Raw genomic sequence first — 20,253 nt, forward strand, 5'->3', positions numbered from 1 at the left:
ATAGAGTAAGAGCCAATTTGGTATAGTGGTTAAGCACCAGGCTAGAAACCAGGATTATAGCCCTGACTTAGGGACAAAGCCAGCTGGGTGACTCTTGGTCCATCTAATCTCTCTCAGCCGAGGTAATGGCAAACAACTTCTAGCCAAGAAAACTGCAGGAACCTCTCCAGGCAGTTGTCAGGAGTTGATGCACATGCAGACAGAAGGGAGTAGATATTTTTTAGTTTCTGGAAGATGAATCTTGCCAGCTAATGTAATTAGGCATTTCCAGAATCATTGTAAAGAGTTCTGAGTTGGAGGTTAACGGTTGAAAATATTGTAAGAACAAATGCTGCATTGGGTCAATTGTTGAATAATCCCACCTGGTATAAAACAGCCTAGTTTCTTTCCTCCCTATCCCCCCTCCCAGCCAAAGGTGTAAAAAAAATGATTCTGTTAGTTTCTCACTTGTTTCACTCATTGTTTCTCATATCTGACACAAACATAAAATAATGGTTTTTCTCATGCTACTAAGAAATTTCCCTTTACAATTTACAAGTACTAGGGTGTTATATTAGAAGTCTTACAAGAATTTTCCAGAAGCAGAAAGCTTTCTAATGCAAGTAAATTTGCAAAATTAGATTTAGATAGCTGTTATTTTTAAATAAAAATTGTTGTTTACCTTCCTTGTACAAACTCCCTTTTTATAAACCTGTAATCCCTTAATTTAAGTCAGAGTCTGAATGACTAGAAGCTGCCTTTGTTTTCATACTGCTACACAGAGCAACAACATCAGTAAAATTTAAAGCTTTTGACTAAATAATAAAAGAACAAAATGTGAATTCAACAACAAGATGGCCCTTTGTGGACATGGGGTATGTGCAGGGGGTATGTGATATCTATGTGTCATGACTTCATATATGCAAATGATGTAAATTAGATATCTTAGTTGTTGTCTTTGTATCACATAATTCATATCACCAGTGCAATGGAGTTGTGATGCACAAAATATTCACATGGCTTCTGCCAATAGCCCATGTTAGTTGTGATGGCTTTCTTAGACTTTCCAAGCTGTTAATAATAGAGGAAGTCCTCATTTAGTGTCCATAATTGGGATTGGCAGTTTTGTGTTAAACAAAGAAGTCTCTAAGTGAAAGCATCCCGAGCCACTGTCCAAATGTCTTTCTTGTAAGGATCTGCTGGCAATTTTTTTTTTCTACAGCCCCTGGTTAGATCCATCTCATTTTCAAACTTCTTGCTGACTTATTCCTCCACACCAAAATAGATCCTGTTCTATTTCAGTTATTACTAAGCTGACTTAGAGAGTTCTGACCCCTTTAATATAATTTATTCCCAATACTCTGTGGATTGTAGAAAGAATAAGCAGCATGACTAAGCACTATGCTTCCCTTCTGTCTGTGTTTAAAAGACAAATCAGACAGAGTGTGGACTAGCATAAAGGAGACTTCATTGTCCAACTGCAGCTGAAAATTGGCTAAGGGCTGGCTTTACTACAATGTGATAAGATGCTGAAAAGGCCCATTAAAATCTCTCAGATGAGAAACTATTCCTGGAAAAGGAGCACATCCACTATGACTAAGATGTACAGATGGCATAAAAGAATATGATCAATAACTGTAGGAATTCAAATGTGCCAATGACATCTTGGTCATTCTAAAATAAAGTCAAATTGAAATCACTCTTCTAAACTTTAACAAAACATGCAAAGGGATGAAATTCACCAGAGACAGAGAAAAGAGAACATTCTTGACATCCTCATGACTAACTGTATAACGGCAGGATGCAAAACCAAGTATCCCAGAAACCCACCCACATGAACCAAAACTAAACCTTCAACAGCCACACCTCGCCACACATAAAGTAAGCTGTACAAAAATCCTCATCAACCAATGCAAAATATATTGTCGCTCAATAGCATTGAGAAAAGCAGTATTCAGCTACTTCTATATAGTATAATGAATAAGGACAACTCCCCCCAAAATTTCAATTAAAAAATTGCACCAGGGAAAAAAGGAAACAAACACTATAAAGCAGGGGTGTCAAAATGGCGGCCCGCGGGCCTGATGCATCACACCCCGGGACACTGCAGCCGTCATAACTATGGACCAGTTGCCAAGTATCCGAATTTTGATTATGTGAGCATCAGGATGCTGCAACCGTCGCAAGTGTGAAAAATGGTCTCAAGCCATTTTTTTCAGTGCCAATGTAGCTTTGAATGGTCACTAAATGAATGATTGTTAGTAGAGGACTACCTGTAATATTTTTTCTTCCTCTAAAAGAAAGATTCATCATTTGATATAAGATTTTAAGGATTTAACTACAGTTATGCACTCTGCAGGATGTTAAAAAACTGGCTGGAATTTAAATGAAGTTCATTAACTGCCTATAAATTTACCAGATACAAAAGTATTAAGATAAGCAAAGGATTCACATCATGGAAGGATGAGTATATGCTTCTGAGAAGAGTCTGATGGAATTTGGTTACAAAATTGCCAACTTTAAATCAATATAATTGGGGGGGGGATTGATTTTAAAGAATGTTTTTTGTCTTTGAGGTTTTCTACGCTCCTCTAACATGAAAACCTCAGGAAAAAAAAGCTGAAAAAATAATTTATTTATTATTTATTATTATTTATTAATTTTATTTGTATACCGCCCTTCTCCCGAAGGACTCAGGGCGGTGAACAGGGCAGTATATGTTAAAAATTTATATGGGCCACCCAGTATACTACTTAGGCTACTGGCCTAGCTACTTTGTCTATGCAAAGACTTAAACATACTCAGCTCTGCATTGGACTCCAATATTCAATACAACTTGCTCTATTGGGCAGGTTAAAGACCCGGCATCTTTACCACATGATGAGCTGAGTTTTAACCTTATTACTATTATTTTTTGTGAGCCGTCGTATCTGAAGCCAGGTTGTTTAGCTTGCTTGTAACTGAAAGTATTGTGTAAACACAGAAGGTGGTTTAATTCAATAAACCAATTCAACATGTTGTGTAAATCTAGTCCTAGTTTATTGCAGATGAAGATCTATTTGCTTTTAATGTTGTTCTTGTTAGGAATAATAATGTTTTGATAAGTACGGAAATTGGTGGGGTTTGAAATCCATTAGTTCCTTTTGAAGAATTAGATGGATACGTTATAATCACATTATTATACTGCTGATGGGCAAAGGCTTTTCTCTGAATAGCACTTTCTTCCATAAAATATCCCAAGTAGGATTACATTTACAGAACCAATGAGCCATACCTGGCTGATCAAAACAACCGTAACTGGGAGCCAAATTATTTCCTACCTCCAATCTGTCCGTCCGCATTAGCTTCTGTGCTGCAGCAGCAGCAGCAGCAGGAACTGGCACACCAGGATTCCCTGTAACCAGCATTGGTCCTGTTTGCAAGATCTCTGCTGGGACCAAGCCAGGAGAAACTGGCCCCAAATAGGGGTTAAAGGCTGTTGAAGCGTTGGTGGCTAGGCTTGGTGCAACTGAAAACATTGGCTGGAAAAAAGAGAAAGAGAGGGAGAGAGCAGGAAAGTCAAATGTAAATAGTAGTCCAAAAAAGCTGTATACATTAAATCATTTTGAAATAATGCAACATTTATGCATGCAGACAATAATATTAACTGACCCTCTCACAAATGGAAGAAGCTTCCTGTTCAAGGAAGGCATTTGAGCCAGCAAATGATCCCAGGAACTGTAAGGGAAGGAGATAAAGTTTGCACACTTCCCCTGTTCTGGACAATCAAGTCATGCTTCCACAGTAGGTATACAAGAACTGGTGCAGAAAGGGGCAATCAGAAGGGTGCCTCCTTCTTCTGGAAAAGGCATCCCAAGAGGAACTCATCCCAAGGCACAGGAAAACTCAGGATATGTACTCTTGGCCTTCCTTTGGAATAATCTACAATATGTATGATTCCTGCTGCTACTAGAATTGTAATGTTTATCCTAAAACTGTCTTGCAGTTGTCAGTTCAAATTCTCAAGTAGTTTTCTGCTGTGAAAAGCTGGGGGGTTATTTTGTCTTTCTATCTTATTCTTAAAGTGCTTCAGCATTTTATTTGAATTTATTTTGGTGATGCTTTTCAGCTTTACCTTTGAAAATGTTAGAAGGGCATTAATATTGTTGCCATTAAAGAGTTCTTTTTGTCCCCCTCAAGTCTCCTTGGCAGCCCACACTTTCAAATCAGTAAATGCCCACTTAGAGAAGATGCTTTCTAATCTTTTGCCTTTATCTAATATAAATGTGAGAAGCTAGGATGATACTACAAGAAGAAACATTTACAGAGCCTGGGATTTCTGATGTTAAATCGTGATGGTCATAGGTCAAGGCACCCATGCGATCAGCCTGATTTTCCAACCTTGTTTGGGGTGGTGATTAAGGTAACACCATGACCATAAAGTGAACACTGCATTCATTAAGCCAGTCAATGTATTGTTATGAGCGTTTGTTTGTTGGAAACTGTCCTTTTGAGCCAGTTTCCTGCAAGGAAACCATAGTAAATCATGTCAAGTGACCATGGAATGCTGCAACTGGACATAAAGATGAGCCAGTTGCTAAGTGTCCATAATATGTTCATGTGACTTTGGGTGTGTGTGAATATGTGTGTGCGTGAGTGCGTGAGTTTGCCACTAGAACTTTAGAATGAGGTCATAAGTACCTTTGGAGGATCCATTATAAATCTGAATGGTTGCTAAGGAAGGACTACCTGTACATACATCATTTGAACTCTTAGTATTTCAAAACAAGAACACAACATTTCACCTACAAGAATTTCTTGCATTTTTCCTTGTTTTCCCCATCAATGCTTTCACCAGACAAAGGCAGGATAATTTTATATATATATGACATTAATTATTTCAGCCTCAACTGTACGATGCAGGAGATAAAAGACAATTCTCATTTCTTGTTAAGGTTTCAGATATACTAATTAGTAGCCAACTGATAGAACTGGGCAGGGACCATTTATATTGCACCGATGTAATTCTTACAGCAATTATAAAAGAAGAACATTTTTATTGTTTCCATAGAGCAATTAAATTGTAAGATACACATATGTTAAAACAGCATCTCTCAAAAGGTCTTTTCTTCTTCAAAAGCTATTTATAATATAATTTGTAGGTAACCTCATAGTAAAATACAATTAAAAACTGTCATTATTATCAGTGTTGCAAAGTAAAACCATAGGAAGTTGCTGTAGACTGTATACATTTAGGCCACTACTACTGTTCAGATTAATCTTATAGACAGAGAGAGCATAGCAAAGACAAACAACAGAAAAATTTCTTTCCTAGTCTCTTCTCTACACAGACGGGATAGATAATCTAATGTAGGAATTAGAAGTACTTTATTGTTTTATATCCCACCTTCACATCCAAGTGAAATTGTCAAAGCCTGTTACAGGTTTCAAACACACACAACATAAGGTGAAAATAGTTCAAATGTTTTGGATGATTTATAAAGTCAGGGGATAAGATTTAGCTCACAAAGAATCTGCATTCCAAAGCTGGATAATAACAAAGAAAGTTTAACCTTTGCCCTCCTATTACAGGGACTTGTCCCCTGTATTTCATTACCAAAAAGTGATCCATCACAAGTCTTAAAAAGCTCTGGCCAGCATGTTGATTCCCTATTCGCCTTCCTACACCTACTCTAGTTCAAGTAATCTGGTGTCTCAAAAATGCTTTTTCAAAAGGCAACTGGACTGTTTTTCCTAGGTGGAGGAAGAAGACGTTTCGCTTCTTATCCAAGAAGCTTCATCAGTTTTGGTCAAGTTGCCTTTTGAAAAAGGACCTTTGAGAGAACTATGACCTGGATGACTGAGAATCTCCACAGACATAAATGATCTCTAGATGCATTAGATCTTTCTTTCCACAAAACCCAGCCAGTTCCTTAGGACTGTGGCATCTGAGTTTAAATGCATCTGGGGAGAACTAGGTTCAGCAAGGCTGCTCTACAGTTAAAAAAACAGAATGAAAAGAAAGACAAACTTCTAACTTTTATCCTTGAAATAACAGGATTTTAAAGTACAGGTAGCCCTTGACTTAGGACAATTGGGACCAGAATTTCCACTGTTAAATAAGGCAGTTGTTAAGTGAGTCACACCCAATTTTATGAACTTTTTTGCCATGGTTGTTAAGCAAATCTCTGGCAGTTGTTAAGTTAGCAACATGGTTGTTGAGTGAATCTGGCTTTCCCTATTGATTTTGCTTGTTGGAAGCTGGTTAGGAAGGTTACAAATAGTGATGATATGGCCCTGGGATGCTGCAACCATCATAAATACATGCAAATGCCAACAAATTTTGATCCTGTGACTATAGAGATGCTGCGCTGGTTGTAAATGTGAGTACCAGTTGTAACTTTTTCCAAAGCCTTTTAATTTCGGCTGCTAAATGAATGGTTGTAACTTGAGCACTACCTATAACTTGAAGCTTAGCCCTCAATGTCTTTCTATGGTTTGCAGACCAATTTTCTGGTCTGTTTTTCTCTAGTTAGTTTTGTGTATTTCTTCGTTAGTTTTTTTAATCCTCTTTCCAGATTTTTTAAAAAATTCTACATGTATGCATAGATACATACAGGAACATACAAACACATGTATATATATTTGGTGCTGAAGGCTACAGTCTTGCCAAATGCAAATCCAAAAAAGAAGCAAATTTCAGTCTTTATACTGGTACTGGAATATCAGTTGAGCTTTGAAATGTAAATGTAATACAATTCCCGAACAATCTTATTCCCATTCCCTTCTGAATATACTAAGATTGATCAAATGACTGCTACTATTCACAGCTCAATAAATAAACAATGATGTATCTTTTACCTTCAGAAACAATCAGAAATAATCACTGAAGAAATGTATGGATGGACTGCACTTCCTATGGAAGATCTCACAGCAAGGGAATTATTAAGAGCTAAATGCTATACTGAGCTTCTAGAGAAAACAAATGAAAGCAAATAAAGCCAATGTTTTGTGATAACCTAATTGCCCAGCCAAAATGTTTTCTAAAAGTTAATAATTATTTATCTCATTAACATGTCCCGCATCCTTCAGTGTCATCACCTTCCCACTCTTATTAGTGATACATTACTGCCTCAAATTCTTCTTGTATTATCATATGCAAAATGCAGTAAAGGAATGAGACCCAGTGCTCAAATATGCTGATCCCAACTGGGAACAAGAATAGTAAGACACAGGTAGCTAAGGCCTTACCAGAGAAGTTGCCATAGAACCAGTTTGCTATAGTGCTTAAGGTCCTGGCATACAAACCAGGTGGCTGAGTTTTAGTCTTGACTTAGGCATGAAAAACTGGTTGGTTAACTTTAAACTAATCAGTCTCTTTCAGCCTATACAAGGTTATTGTTGTGGGGAAAATAAAAGGAGGAAGGAGTGCCAAGTATGTTCACAACTTTGAGTTACTTATAAAGTAATAAAGGCAAGATAAATATCTAATAAGAGTAAAGGTTTCCCCTGTCCAGTTGTGTCCAACTCAAGGGGCGATGCTCATCTGCAATTCTTAGCAGAGGGAGCCAGTGTTTTCCAAAGACATTTCTGTAGTCATGGGGACAGCATGACTACATGCCAAGGCATGGGGAATGCCATTAACTTCCCATCAAAGTGGTATACCAATTTATCTACTTGCATTTGTATGCTTTTGAACTACTAAGATGGGCAGGAGCTGGGGCAAAGATGGGCAATCATCCATTGTGCAGCGCTTAGCTCTTGAACCTGGGGCTGTCAGCTCCTGCTGACAAGCTCAGCATCTTTAACCACTGAGCCATCATGTCACCCACAACAATCTAATAAATAAATAATGCAAGACAAAGAAGTCACAGTATTTTATATAATGAGAAAAAAAGAAGATCAGAGTAATTCTGTACCAGTTGATGTGGATTAGAAAATTTGGTCTGAGTTACTGGCTACCTTTTTAAAAAAGAGTTCAAAAATCATAACACTCTCAGAAGTCCATAACATTTTCATGAATCAAAATGGAATTTTATACTGATTAGTATAACAGTTTTGTTAGACATGTTTCTTCACTGTAAATTCTTTTGTTTTCAGCTCTTTAACAAACTCTCAAACTTTCGGGAAAGATTATGTGGATACTTTTTAAAAGAGAAATCAATAAGATACTCCCAAATTCCATCTAGGCCTACACTGCAACTGGCTTTGCTTTATGGAATGTGTCATTTGTCATGAGTAAAAGTTCATTTTAGCATTCTTTTAACTCCCTAACTCTGAGATTTCTGGACTGACTTAAGTAGAAACTCTGCCCACTTTAAAACCTGAGTATATATGGTTTTTTCTGCTGCTCTCCACCTTGTGAAGTTTATCTTCCTTCACAAAACTTTCTTCTTGGATTTACTTGCTGCTGAAAGATGCTTTCTAACTATCTATATTCTTCAACTTATAACTGTAATTGTGATCAGAATTTCTGTCACTAAGCAAAGAGGTCTTAAGTAAGCCATCATGTGACTGATCAATTTTACAACCTTTTTTCATTGCAGTTGTTATGCAGATTTGGCTTCCCCATTGACTTTGTCCAACTTGTCTAGGAATATCACAAATGGCAATGCAACACTGGGATGTTGCAACTGTCGTAAATATGGCAAAGTGCGATCGTGTGACGTCAAGACATGCTGCAATGGTCATAAGTGTGGGGACTAGCGGCAAGTCACTTTTTACAGTGCCACTGAACTTTGAATGGTTGCTAAAAAAATGGTCTTACATCAAAGACTACCTATAACTCCAAACTATTTCCTTCTCCCATCCTCTTGCCCACTTTCATTCTTGCCCTGGGAGGATGAAAACAATGAACAGACAGAGGAGAAAAAAAGAGATGGAGTAAAGGAAGAAGAGTACATATGTGGAGGAAAGTATGTATGCAGGACATCTTGCAGGAGTAAAGAACTGCATGTAAGTACTTGTACTTGTAAAGATGTTTATTGCACCAATAAAACTTTTGCTATGACTGGAGGGAAAGGGACTGACGTTTACTAGTTTCTTGGGAAGAAAAGGGCACTCTGTTCTCCTTGGAAGCACTTTATGCATTCCTGCTGATTAATATTAAAGATTATTATCTACCACAACTAATCTACAGATCTCTGAATTTATGTAGGAAACATCTATTAATAAATGTAACCATCAAATATTCAAAAAGGAAAGATTTTTTTCACATTAGTTCATTTTTTTATTTCAACCTTATTGGGATATTTTCCCATTTACTGTATGTATTGACTAACACTGATTTTTCACATTCTATGGTGAAGTTCAAGTTGATGCAGCTTGGGGCCTGTACTAGTACATTCAAAATAAGTGCATAGTACATGATGTTTACTCTCCCTCCCTTTGAGCTTAAAATAATCTAATGACTAGCATAAAGAAAGAGGTTTATGCATTTATTTGGGGTGGTGGTGGTGAGTCAACATTTAAATAACCTGACAGAATAATAATAATAATAATAATAATAATAATAATAATAATAATAATAATAAGAAGAAGAAGAAGAAGAAGAAGAAGAAGAAGAAGAAGAAGAAGAAGAAGAAGAAGAAGAAGAAGAAGAAGAAGAAGAAGAAGAAGAAGAAGAAGAAGAAGAAGAAGAAGAAGAAGAAGTTGGAAGGGACCTTGGAGGTCATCTAGTCCAACCCCCTGCTATACCATTTCAGACAAATGGCTGTCCAGTCTCTTCTTAAAAACTTCCAGTGTTGGAGCATTCACTACTTCTGGAGGCAGGTTGTTCCACTGGTTAGTTGTTCTAACTGTCAGGAAGTTTCTCCTTAGTTCTAGGTTGCTTCTCTCCTTGACTAGTTTCCATCCAGTGCTTCTTGTCCTGCTTTCAAGTGCTTTGGAGAATAGCTTGACTCCCTCTTCTTTGTGGCAGCCCCTGAGATATTGGAACACTGCTATCATGTCACCCCTCACCCTTCTCTTCATTAAACTACACATACCTAATTCCAGCAACCGTTCCCTATGTTTTAGCCTCCAGTCCCCCAATCATCTTTGTTGCTCTTCTCTGCACTCTTTCTAGAGTCTCGACATCTTTTTTACATCGTGGTGACCAAAACTGGATGCAGCATTCCAGGTGTGGCCTTACCAAGGCATTGTAAAGTGGTATTAGTACTTCACGTGATCTTGATTATATCCCTCTGTTAATGCAGCCTAGCACTGTGTTGGCTTTTTTGGCAGCTGCAACACACTGCTGGCTCATATTGAAGTGATTGTCCACTAGGACTCCGAGATCTCTCTCACAGTTACTACTATCGAGCAAGGTACCACCTATAATATACCTGTGCATTTGATTTTTCCTGCCTAAATGTAGAACCTTACTTTTTTCACAATTGAATTTCATTTTGTTAGATAGCGCCCAGTGTTCAAGTCTGTCCAGATCCTCCTGTATTTTAAGCCTATCTTCTGGAGTATTGGCTATTCCTGCCAGCTTGGTGTCGTCTGCAAATTTGATGAGTTCCCCATCTATCCCCTCATCCAAATCGTTAATGAAGATATTGAAGAGCACTGGGCCCAGATCAGAGCGCTGGGGCACCCCACTACACACTTCCTTCCATGTTGATGCAGTTCCATTGAGGACCACACACTGAGTACGGCCTGTCAGCCAGCTACGAATCCATCGGCTGGTGATGCTATCTAACCCACATTTTTCTATCTTATCAAGTAGTAGGTTGTGATCTACTTTATCAAATGCCTTACTGAAGTCCAAGTAAATTATATCTACAGCATTCCTCTGGTCCACTAGTTTTGTCACTTGGTCAAAGAATGCAATAAGGTTTGTCTGGCATGATCTGTTTTTGACAAACCCATGTTGGCTTTTAGTGATAACTTTGTTCGCATCAAGGTGTTCGCTGATTTGTTGTTTGATTATCTTTTCCAGAATCTTCCCAGGTATTGAGGTCAGGCTGATAGGTCTGTAGTTTCCTGGATCTATTTTTTTTCCCTTTTTTGAAGATGGGAACTACATCAGCTCTCTTCCAGTCCTCTGGTAGTTCCCCAGTGCTCCAGGATCTTTGAAAAATATAGTTCAGTGGTTCTGAGATCACGTCTGCCAGTTCCTTGAGAACCTCGGGGTGTAATCCATCTGGTCCTGGTGATTTGAACTCGTCTAGGCTGGACAGGTGCTCACTTACCATTTTCCTGCCTATCTTAACTTGCGTTTCTATTCTGTTTTTTATGGCACTGGTTTTGGAAGGTTGGACTGTTTTTCCCTTTGTGTAAAGACAGATGCAAAAAACGAGTTAAATAGTTCTGCTTTCTCCCTGTTGCTTGTCACCTTCTTGCCACTTTCCCCCACTAATGGACCAATCATTTCCTTAACTTTTTTCTTGTTTCTTATATGTTGAAAGAAGCTTTTTTGTTATTTGCTATATATATTTGCTATAGTACAGAATATGAATAAAAATAATCTAACCACATTAGCATCATTTTCTTTTCCTGCACTGCAGGATATTTAATATTTTAAGCATCATTGCCCTGTTGTCTACAGTCAGTTGGACTGAGCAAGAGTGATAAAGTTACCATGCTGTTAAAATGCAGCAGAAGAAATATTCACTTCAATGACTGCTGAGTCACTGTGTGCGCTTAGTGACTACATCACTGTTTGAAATGAAGGTCCTTGATTCCCTTTCTACAATGCAGAATCATCCTGCTTCATTTTGCACAACGCTCCTCATGTATGAAAGATAATTTGGGGCTGGTTTTCCCAGGTGCAATTTTTAACCAAGAAGAGCCCTCTCTTATTTAACTGTGGAGGCTGAGGGAAGACAAAAAAGAGAAATCAAATTGTTTTATATAAAGGCCTTCCAAATGGTAGTTTAATATGACAGTGTTGTAAGAAATATGGTGCAGTTGTAGTATATTTATCATTGAAAGAGAATGGGGCACTATTTTTGATTGATCTCCTGTTTTCTGGACAGAGGCTTAGATGAACAGTCAGGTTTCTATAGTTATTTGATATGTCCAGATCTCAATAATAAGTGGTGATCTGCTCTTTAAGGATCTCCTTGTTTTCACTCTGAGAGATCTATTTATTTTGGGCCCAAAATAAAGCCGTCTTGCCACTGCTTTCAGCCACGGAATGCAGAGCCTTGGGAATTCAGCATAACTGTTTTGGATACATATGACACAGATATTTCATTCGCTGCCCACCCTACAATTTGTTTGCCAAAACTCTGTTTACTGTTTGTTGCTATCTTTACCCTTCCCTGAGTCATTTTAGTCTGACTTAGTAAAAAGGAGCAGGTGTACTCATATAACACAAATGGATTCATGGATTAGGCAGGGGAGTATTTCACCTCTCTTTCAATGATTTCGAAGTCACTTTCTGTCAGCCCAACTTTTATACACAACTTGTTGTTGTGTATAAAATAGGAGGAGCAAGGAGTATTCGCCACCTTGAGTTATTTATAAAAATAATAAAAATGGGATAAAAAAACACCGAAAAATAAGAGTTCAGCAGAAGTTTGTGCAGGCATTGGTTCCTTAAAAAAATAGACTATTTCCCACTTATGTTAAATGAAAGTGAAAAATTCTGGTTCTTTGGCCTAAAATAGAAAGATAGGAGAAATAAAGATTATGTAGCACCAATGAAATCCCACAGGACCAATGTGAAAGGCTGATGCGGTTTAAACCCGCCAAACTGCCGACCTTCTGATCGACAAGCTCACAGTCCTAACCCACTGAGCCACCGCGTCCCCTAAATGTATCCTAGGATAATATAATCTATGTTCACATCATGGGAAAGATTGCTTAAGATCTGGCATTTTCTCTACCATCGAGAGGAATTTACATTTTTCAGGGATAAGATGTGAAAATACTGTTTCTTTTTCACATTTCTCCTTTTACATGAATAGAAAGATCAAAAACTAAAGGCCCATCCGAGGATAGACAAGCCACATAAGCAGGTATAGCCTCAGGTCTCAAAATAACATTCTAATCCTGCATAAATCTATCAACTTCTCAACACCAAGAAAGGGGGAGAGCTTTTAGAGAATCAGATACCATCATTCAAGTATCCCTTTCATGCTTATTTGAAAGGTCAGAAACCCAAGATGCAGGAAGTGCTTCCAGAGGTAGCAAACAAGAGAAAAAATGGTAGAGGATGAGCCTAAGAGTTCACTATAGATAATAAGCACTTGGATATCAGAGTCAAGATTTTGCAAATCAAACACATAAGGAAGGAAACATGCCATGCTGCTTCTGCTCAGACTCAGATGTTTGTTCTTGAAGGTTTTTTCCCAATCCCAACACACATACATCCCTGCAGATGGATTGGGACTGTGAGGCAAATCCCATGGTTCCCAGATGTACTGGATCTGTAGTCCCAATACATTTAGAGCTACCAGGCTAGAAAGAAATGGTATAGAATTTCCTTTTGATCTCATCTTTTCATGTCCTGTAGCAATTTTGTTTATGCATTTTTACTGTACTTTTTCTTTAAATGATGACATCTGATTTTACTTTATGGTATTGAGAAAGAAATGTATGCACTAGCAACATATTTAATTCTTTTAAAAGGAATGAATATTTAATTTATATTTAATTTATATAAAAAAGAAGAGAAACCCCCTAATAATACATTAATAGATTATCAAACTATTTGTGTATGATTTGAAATATAGAAATTCACTAGATTAGATACAGATGACATTATGCCTTAAACTAACCTACTAAAGCCAATGGGATGTAAGGTAATCATGACAAAATTAAGCATTCCCCCCCCCGCCCCAATTTATCTATTTTTTTATTTATCTTAAGTGTAGCTCTGACTGGATCAAACTAAATTGCTGAGTTCACCATTGTGTTAACACAATGTGATTTATTTGGGTTTGCTTGTAATCCATCCATTACGGTTTGTGAACTATGGATTACAGGTTAAGATTCTTATTCAAGGGCAGCTCTATTATTCAATAAAACAAAGTTAGGCAGACCAGGGCATAGTACAATGCTTGAGCTTAAGTATAATTTAAATAAAGTTAAAGGACTTTTGTAATTAATAAGAAAGGTAGGAGAATGGAAAAGAACAGAACGGATATATCATGATGTGCATAACCTGTTAACTCCTAAGCAGATGTTGAACATAAAATATAGACCTCATGACAGATCCAGGGGTGCCACTTGGACTGCACTGCTCTCCCTGTAAAAGTATCAAATTAAAGGACCTGGATTATGAAACTTCTATAGTTGTACATCGATAAAAATCAAACTACTATGATTTTTCTGTAATTTTTCTAGCACTGAGAACATCACTAAACAAACAGGAAGAGCAAACTATGTATTAGGCAAATCTTAACTGTATGATCTGCATATTATTTTCATGAAAGTAAAGCTGGTAGATCTGCTATGTATCTTCTGCTCTTATCCTGAAACTGCCAGGCCCCAACTGAGGAAAATAAAATAGAGATGAGTAAAGTCCCATCTGCTTTCCCTCAATTCAGTCACTTTTTGCTATCACAAATAGAGACTTTGCTTTTATTTGTAATTAAAGGGGAAAATCTGATAGGTATAACATGTTACACTTATAGGTGGGTATCAATGCAAGGCAAGACAGTTAGAAAATAGCAATCTTTTGAGTGAAATCTGAGGTTTTAGAGTGAACTGAGAGTGCATCACATAAATAATCAATCTATGCCTTGGGCTATATATTTCATAACCTGTCTTACTGCTTGGCTAGAAATTATGGGAGACACAGTGCTGTCATTGCCATATATTACCCTTTCCTTCCTTGGAAAGGCTAAATAAATCATGTATTTATAGCGTGTGCTGGCTCATCTACGTCTCACATTAAAGCCAGCATCAATGGGCACCTGCTGCATACAGACAATGAAAAGGAAAGATAAACACCGACCACTGTCTGCTCATTTGTTTTGGCTTTTTGTTCTTCTGGAAAGTAGGTAGAGGACAAATGGCTGAAAAAGAATTACTTGAAACATATAGAAAGGACTACTCTTGGCCTCTTGACTTAAGTTCCCCCCATCCCCTCCGTCAAACATAAAATCTCCTGCTAGATAGGAAAGCAGCAACAATGTCAGAATGCCATGACATGCATAACTTTATAGAAGACAACATCTTCACAGAGTTCATGATCAATATTGGTAATGTAATGATTCATTGATTGCATAATCGTTGTTAAGGCATCAGCTTAAAAACTGCAAGACCGTGATTTCTAATCCCACCTTAGCCATAAAAGCCAGTGGCAGACCTGAGCCAGTCATTCTCTCTAACACCAATACATCTCACAGGGTTGTTGTTGTGAGCAAATTAGGAGGAAAATCTACTGGATATGTTTGATGCCTTGAGTTATTTATAAAAAAAATAAAGGCAGGATACAAATAAATAAAATGAGTATTATACAGTATTTGTTTTAAATGCATGTTCTACTGTATTAACAAATGTTTCATGTGAGGCACCTTGTGCTGGAACAACTGAATAAATTGTTAATAAATGAATATATTGTTAATAAATGAATCTACAATAAATATAATGTATTGTGGTTCTCCTCCTACCTCTCAGGCCGTTCGCAGACGGTGTTGGCAGGGGGGCAGAGGTCAACCCCTAGGCCCCTTAGATGTGGGGTGCCTCAGGGGTCGGTGCTCTCGCCCCTCCTGTTCAACATCTATATGAAGCCGCTGGGAGAGATCATCCGTGGCTTTGGGGTGAAGTATCATCAATATGCTGATGATACCCAGCTTTTCATCTCCACCCCAAACCAACCCAGTGATGCCCTCGATGTGATGTCCTGTTGCCTGGAAGCGGTACAGATTTGGATGGGAAAGAACAGGCTCCGGCTCAACCCCGGCCAAGACTGAGTGGCTTTACGTACCGACATCTCGTTTAGTCCAAGAGGTTCCATCTTTGATTATAGGAGGAGAGATGTTACCTCCCGTTGATAGAGCACGCAATCTAGGCCTCCTCCTGGATTCACGACTCAGTTTTGAAGATCATATTGGAGTCGTGGCTAGGGGGGCATTTGCCCAGATTCACCTGGTACACCAGTTGTGCCCCTTTCTGGACCGAGATGCCTTACGTAAAGTCACCCACGCACTCGTTACCTCCCGTATAGACTACTACAATGCTCTCTACATGGGGCTGCCCTTGAAGACCACCCGGAGGCTTCAGCTGGTGCAGAGTGCGACTGCACGGGTAGTGATGGGAGCACCCCGATACTCCCATATTACACCCCTCCTGCGTGAGCTGCATTGGTTACCGGTTGCCCTCCGGGTGAGATTTAAGGTGCTGGTACTTACCTTTAAAGCCCTACATGGCTTAGGCCCGGGATACTTGCAGGACCATCTGCTGCCGGGAACGAATTCCCATCGCCCAGTACGCTCACACAGAGAAGGCCTCCTCAGGGTACCGTCGGCTAGACAATGTCGGCTGGCGACCCCCAGGGGAAGAGCATTCTCTGTGGGAGTGCCAGCCCTGTGGAACCAGCTCCCCCCTGAGCTTCGGATGGCTCAAGATCTCCAGTCCTTTCGCCGCGGCCTCAAAACACTCCTTTTCCACCTGGCTGACCTGGACTGACAGGGATTTTAATTATGTTTACAATTTTTAACTCTAATCTTTAATTTATTTTAATTTTAATTTATTGTACAGAGACCTTTAATTTTGTTGTTGTTAGCCGCCCTGAGTCCTTCGGGAGATAGGGTGGGATATAAGTCAAATAAATAAATAAATAAATAAATAAATAAATAAATAAATAAATAAATAAATAAATAAATAAATAAATAAATAAATAAATAAAGCTTTATTAGTTTATTGTATTTACTCTGTAGGATTTTATGTAAACAAACCCACTAATATTTGGCTATAAAATATAGCTATTCAAATGTATGGAAGCATATAATTAGTAGCTGGGATTTTCTGACCTGAATATAGAAAAGCCAGGAGTTAACGTGGCTTATAAATAAGACAACTGAGATATGAAAGGCTAAGTGAGATATTTTAGCTGCCAATCTAGGTGTTGCCAATCCTGGAACAGATTTTTTTTTAAACTGGTCCTGGAGATACAAACAACAGGGCGAGGAATGAGTTTGCCATTCTTGTATGATCCAAAACCAAACAAACAAAAATGGCTGGATCTTATTAGTTGGTAGAAAAATATCTGGCTGAGAAGTGAAACTGGATGTTCTCCTAGGTGAACATGGCATCTTTCCATAGAACTTGCATTATATTCTGAAGGAGTAAAACACACGAATAAGTTAATTCCCATTTAAACTTTTCTGAGTTTGGGGATTTCTATTAGCAGGATCATAACAGAATAGCCAAATATATTTGGAGGATACCAGAGATAAAAGGCCAAATTGGTGTTATATTTTGATCATAGCCTTCAGAAAGCCTGCACAATCATCCAAGAGAAGCGGAATGTCTTCTTCCTCAAGGAAAAAACATAGTCCAGTTGCTTTTGAAGAAAAACCATGACCTGGATGACTGAGAACCTCCACACAGATCTGCACAATCTTGTATCTTCTCCAGTCCTGATTTCTTGACTTCCTGATTATAAAAGCTGCAAAGGGACAGTGTGTTTCCTCCATTGTCTTGCTAATGACAATCCAATGATGGAATTCAATGACTGAGAAAAATAAGCATGGCTCCTATCAAAATTATGTACAGTATTCCTTATGTTCTTAGTCTATTTGAATATGATTATAACCCCCAATTTTTATCAGATCAGTTTGTCTTCCATGGTTCTTCTAATGGCCCGCTACCTGTAAGTTGTACTTGGTGCTATTGGGTATAGTTTCTTATATTAAATGGTAATAAAGCTAACAATGGAAAGAAGTTTCAATGAGTTCATGCAGACAACTCAAAACCTAATGAAGGCTGGTTGTGGTGGTGTTGATAGGAGAGACAAAGCTATTTCCAAAACAGATCAAGGCTCTTTCAATGCAGGCAAAGGAAGTTGTTATCCCTCTCCCACTTGTATGTATCAAATAAAGACCAGAGACTATATTATACTAGGAAGAACAAAACAATGAGGCAAATAAGTTAAGATACAATTTGCAGTAGTTGGATAGTTCACTGCTAAATCTGTGAGAAACCACTATATTATACCTTGTAGCCTGGATTTACTTGCCTAAATGCAAAAGGCACATAAACTACTTTTCATCACAGAAGAAAAGGAACTCTTTTACTGCTATACCCGCTCAATAGTTTTAAGTTTTTTTAAAAACAATCTTAAGTTTTGAAAAATGAAATGCGTGCATTGAATAAGATAGTATCGTGGACAGTGTGCCAGTAGCATATCACTATTAGTATGAAATCAAGGCTTACCTTTAATTCTGTCAATTTTATTCACTAACTGGTATAAAACAAATAGTTTACTTGACGTAGAAATGTTAATTCTCTGACATTCTAGGAATGTACATTTAATCAGTTAATGTGAGGAACACATTATTTCTAGCTGACAAAGGAAAACAGAAAGAAGACCCAAAATGATAACAGTTTCTCACCTTTAGTGTTTGGTATTGATAAATGGAATCAGTGTCGATGAAATATGCAGATCCCTCCCCCCCTCTTTTTTGGAATGTCTGAGGGATATGGTTCTATGAAGAAATAATAATATAATAATAATAGTAATAAGTTCACTACTTAAAATATTAAACTTAATCATTAATAATCATATTTAGTTAAATGAAAAGGATAAACTGATGATACTAAGGTTTCAACTGTAACTAAAAGTTATAATTCTAATAAAACAAGTAATAAATTATAAGTATCAGAATGGAAAACCTATGGCTTTCTAGATATTTTTAGACTCCAAAGTTTATTTTGCATGCAAGCCTTCTTCAATTGCTTCAAGATGTGCTTAGCTACTAGTGAGATTTATGGAACTTGAAGTTCCCCCTTGTGGAAGGTGTCACATTTAGGGAAAGTTGCTTATTCTAAAGATATCTGCAAACCAGCATAGGTTCTCCACTCCAGATGAACATGGTATCATTGGGAAAATTTTGCATCAATATCCCAGCCGATCACTAGCAGTTTTGAAAGTCAATTTAAAACAGGGAAACACATAATAAAGAATGGTTTGGATTCTCCTCTTTCTTTAAATCCCGTTACTTTTCCATTCTGATCTTAATCTGTTGATAGCATTTTGCAATAGAGGCTGTGTGTGGCAAACATGCCAGTACGTGCTTTTAAATTTATATCTTCTAGCTGCAGCTAGTTTTGCAAAGCAAAAATGCAGCTTGCTTTTTCAGGAAATTCTGCACAGCAGTCTGAAAAAATTATTTGAATTACATTTCAAGCTGAAGTATGATTGAATTACGTTTAAATATTAGCAAGATGTGTCTATTTTTCTTATGATCTCCCAGAATAAGACTTCTGCATGGGGAAACACTACCACAAAATAACTTTTCTTCCACTTATGTCCTGAAGTAAAAATTTCTTTCAAATGCATGAAACACCTCATTTGATTTTTAATCTTCAAAACACTGCTATGCTTAAGAAGATATAACTGTCATAGTACTCTTTCATTAACTTCTTTCTTATTTACAACATTCAAAGAATTTTGTTGGCATGTCCTTTATTTTTTTCTTCCAACGTATAATTACAACTGGATGAGGATATCTGTTATCAAACTGCTTTTCATTACTCTCTTAAGCTACAATAAACAAGGCAGATATAGCTCAGTAACAAAATCTTAATTAAAAAATTCTGGAAAGGGGATTAACTACTTGAATTCTCTGCCAGAAACCAGTCAAAATGGAATACAGGTTTAGCATAAGGATGTTCCATACAGTTTATTGGTTTCTGTGGAAATCTCTTCTATCATTTAGGAGAAAGACACAAAAATATATATTTTCAACCCCAGTCCCTTAAATGTTCCATTTAAAGTTCTTTTTAAAAACTATCTGCACATTTTAGAAAACTTCAGGATGTTAAACATGGTCAAATGTATTATTCATCAGCTGCATTGTCGTTACAGTGGAGATTTCTGACTAGTTTGCCTTATTATTAGTTGAAAGGAAGCATGTTTCAGTTCACTACTCCTGCCAAAGCTGATTTGTTTATCCTGCTCATCAAATTTATGAACTAAAAACAGAGGATTTAAACCAGGCTTTCAAAGTTGCATGTATATCTCCAATTCTACCAGTCTAAAATAATTTCTGGAAAACTTGAAGTATTTATAGCTGTGCCCACAAATCAGATTAAAGTCAGGACATTTGGAATCAATCTGGTATGAGGAGTTGTTGCTTGCTACTTTTCTTATAGGTGGATACCTCAATTCTGCGTATGCTTTCATAAAAT

General features: G+C 37.6%; 1 protein-coding gene across 11 annotated transcripts in view; it reads right to left on the reverse strand.

The window, feature by feature from the left end:
- Window positions 1-20,253, reverse strand: part of MBNL1 (muscleblind like splicing regulator 1) — a 188,733-nt gene that overhangs the window by 31,515 nt on the left and 136,965 nt on the right. For 5 of the 11 annotated variants that reach the window (XM_081328794.1, XM_081328796.1, XM_081328793.1 and 2 more), the window contains 3 exons: window positions 18,456-18,548; window positions 3,631-3,696; window positions 3,300-3,500 (listed from right to left, as the gene is read on the reverse strand). In XM_081328794.1, the coding sequence (XP_081184920.1) occupies window positions 3,300-3,500; window positions 3,631-3,696; window positions 18,456-18,548 (360 nt within the window). The remainder of the gene's footprint in view (window positions 1-3,299; window positions 3,501-3,630; window positions 3,697-18,455; window positions 18,549-20,253) is intronic. The other 6 variants (XM_081328795.1, XM_081328801.1, XM_081328800.1 and 3 more) reach the window with 2 other exon arrangements.

The sequence above is a fragment of the Vipera berus genome, assembly GCF_964194415.1.
Source record: "Vipera berus genome assembly, chromosome: 5".
Taxonomy (NCBI): Eukaryota; Metazoa; Chordata; class Lepidosauria; order Squamata; family Viperidae; genus Vipera; species Vipera berus.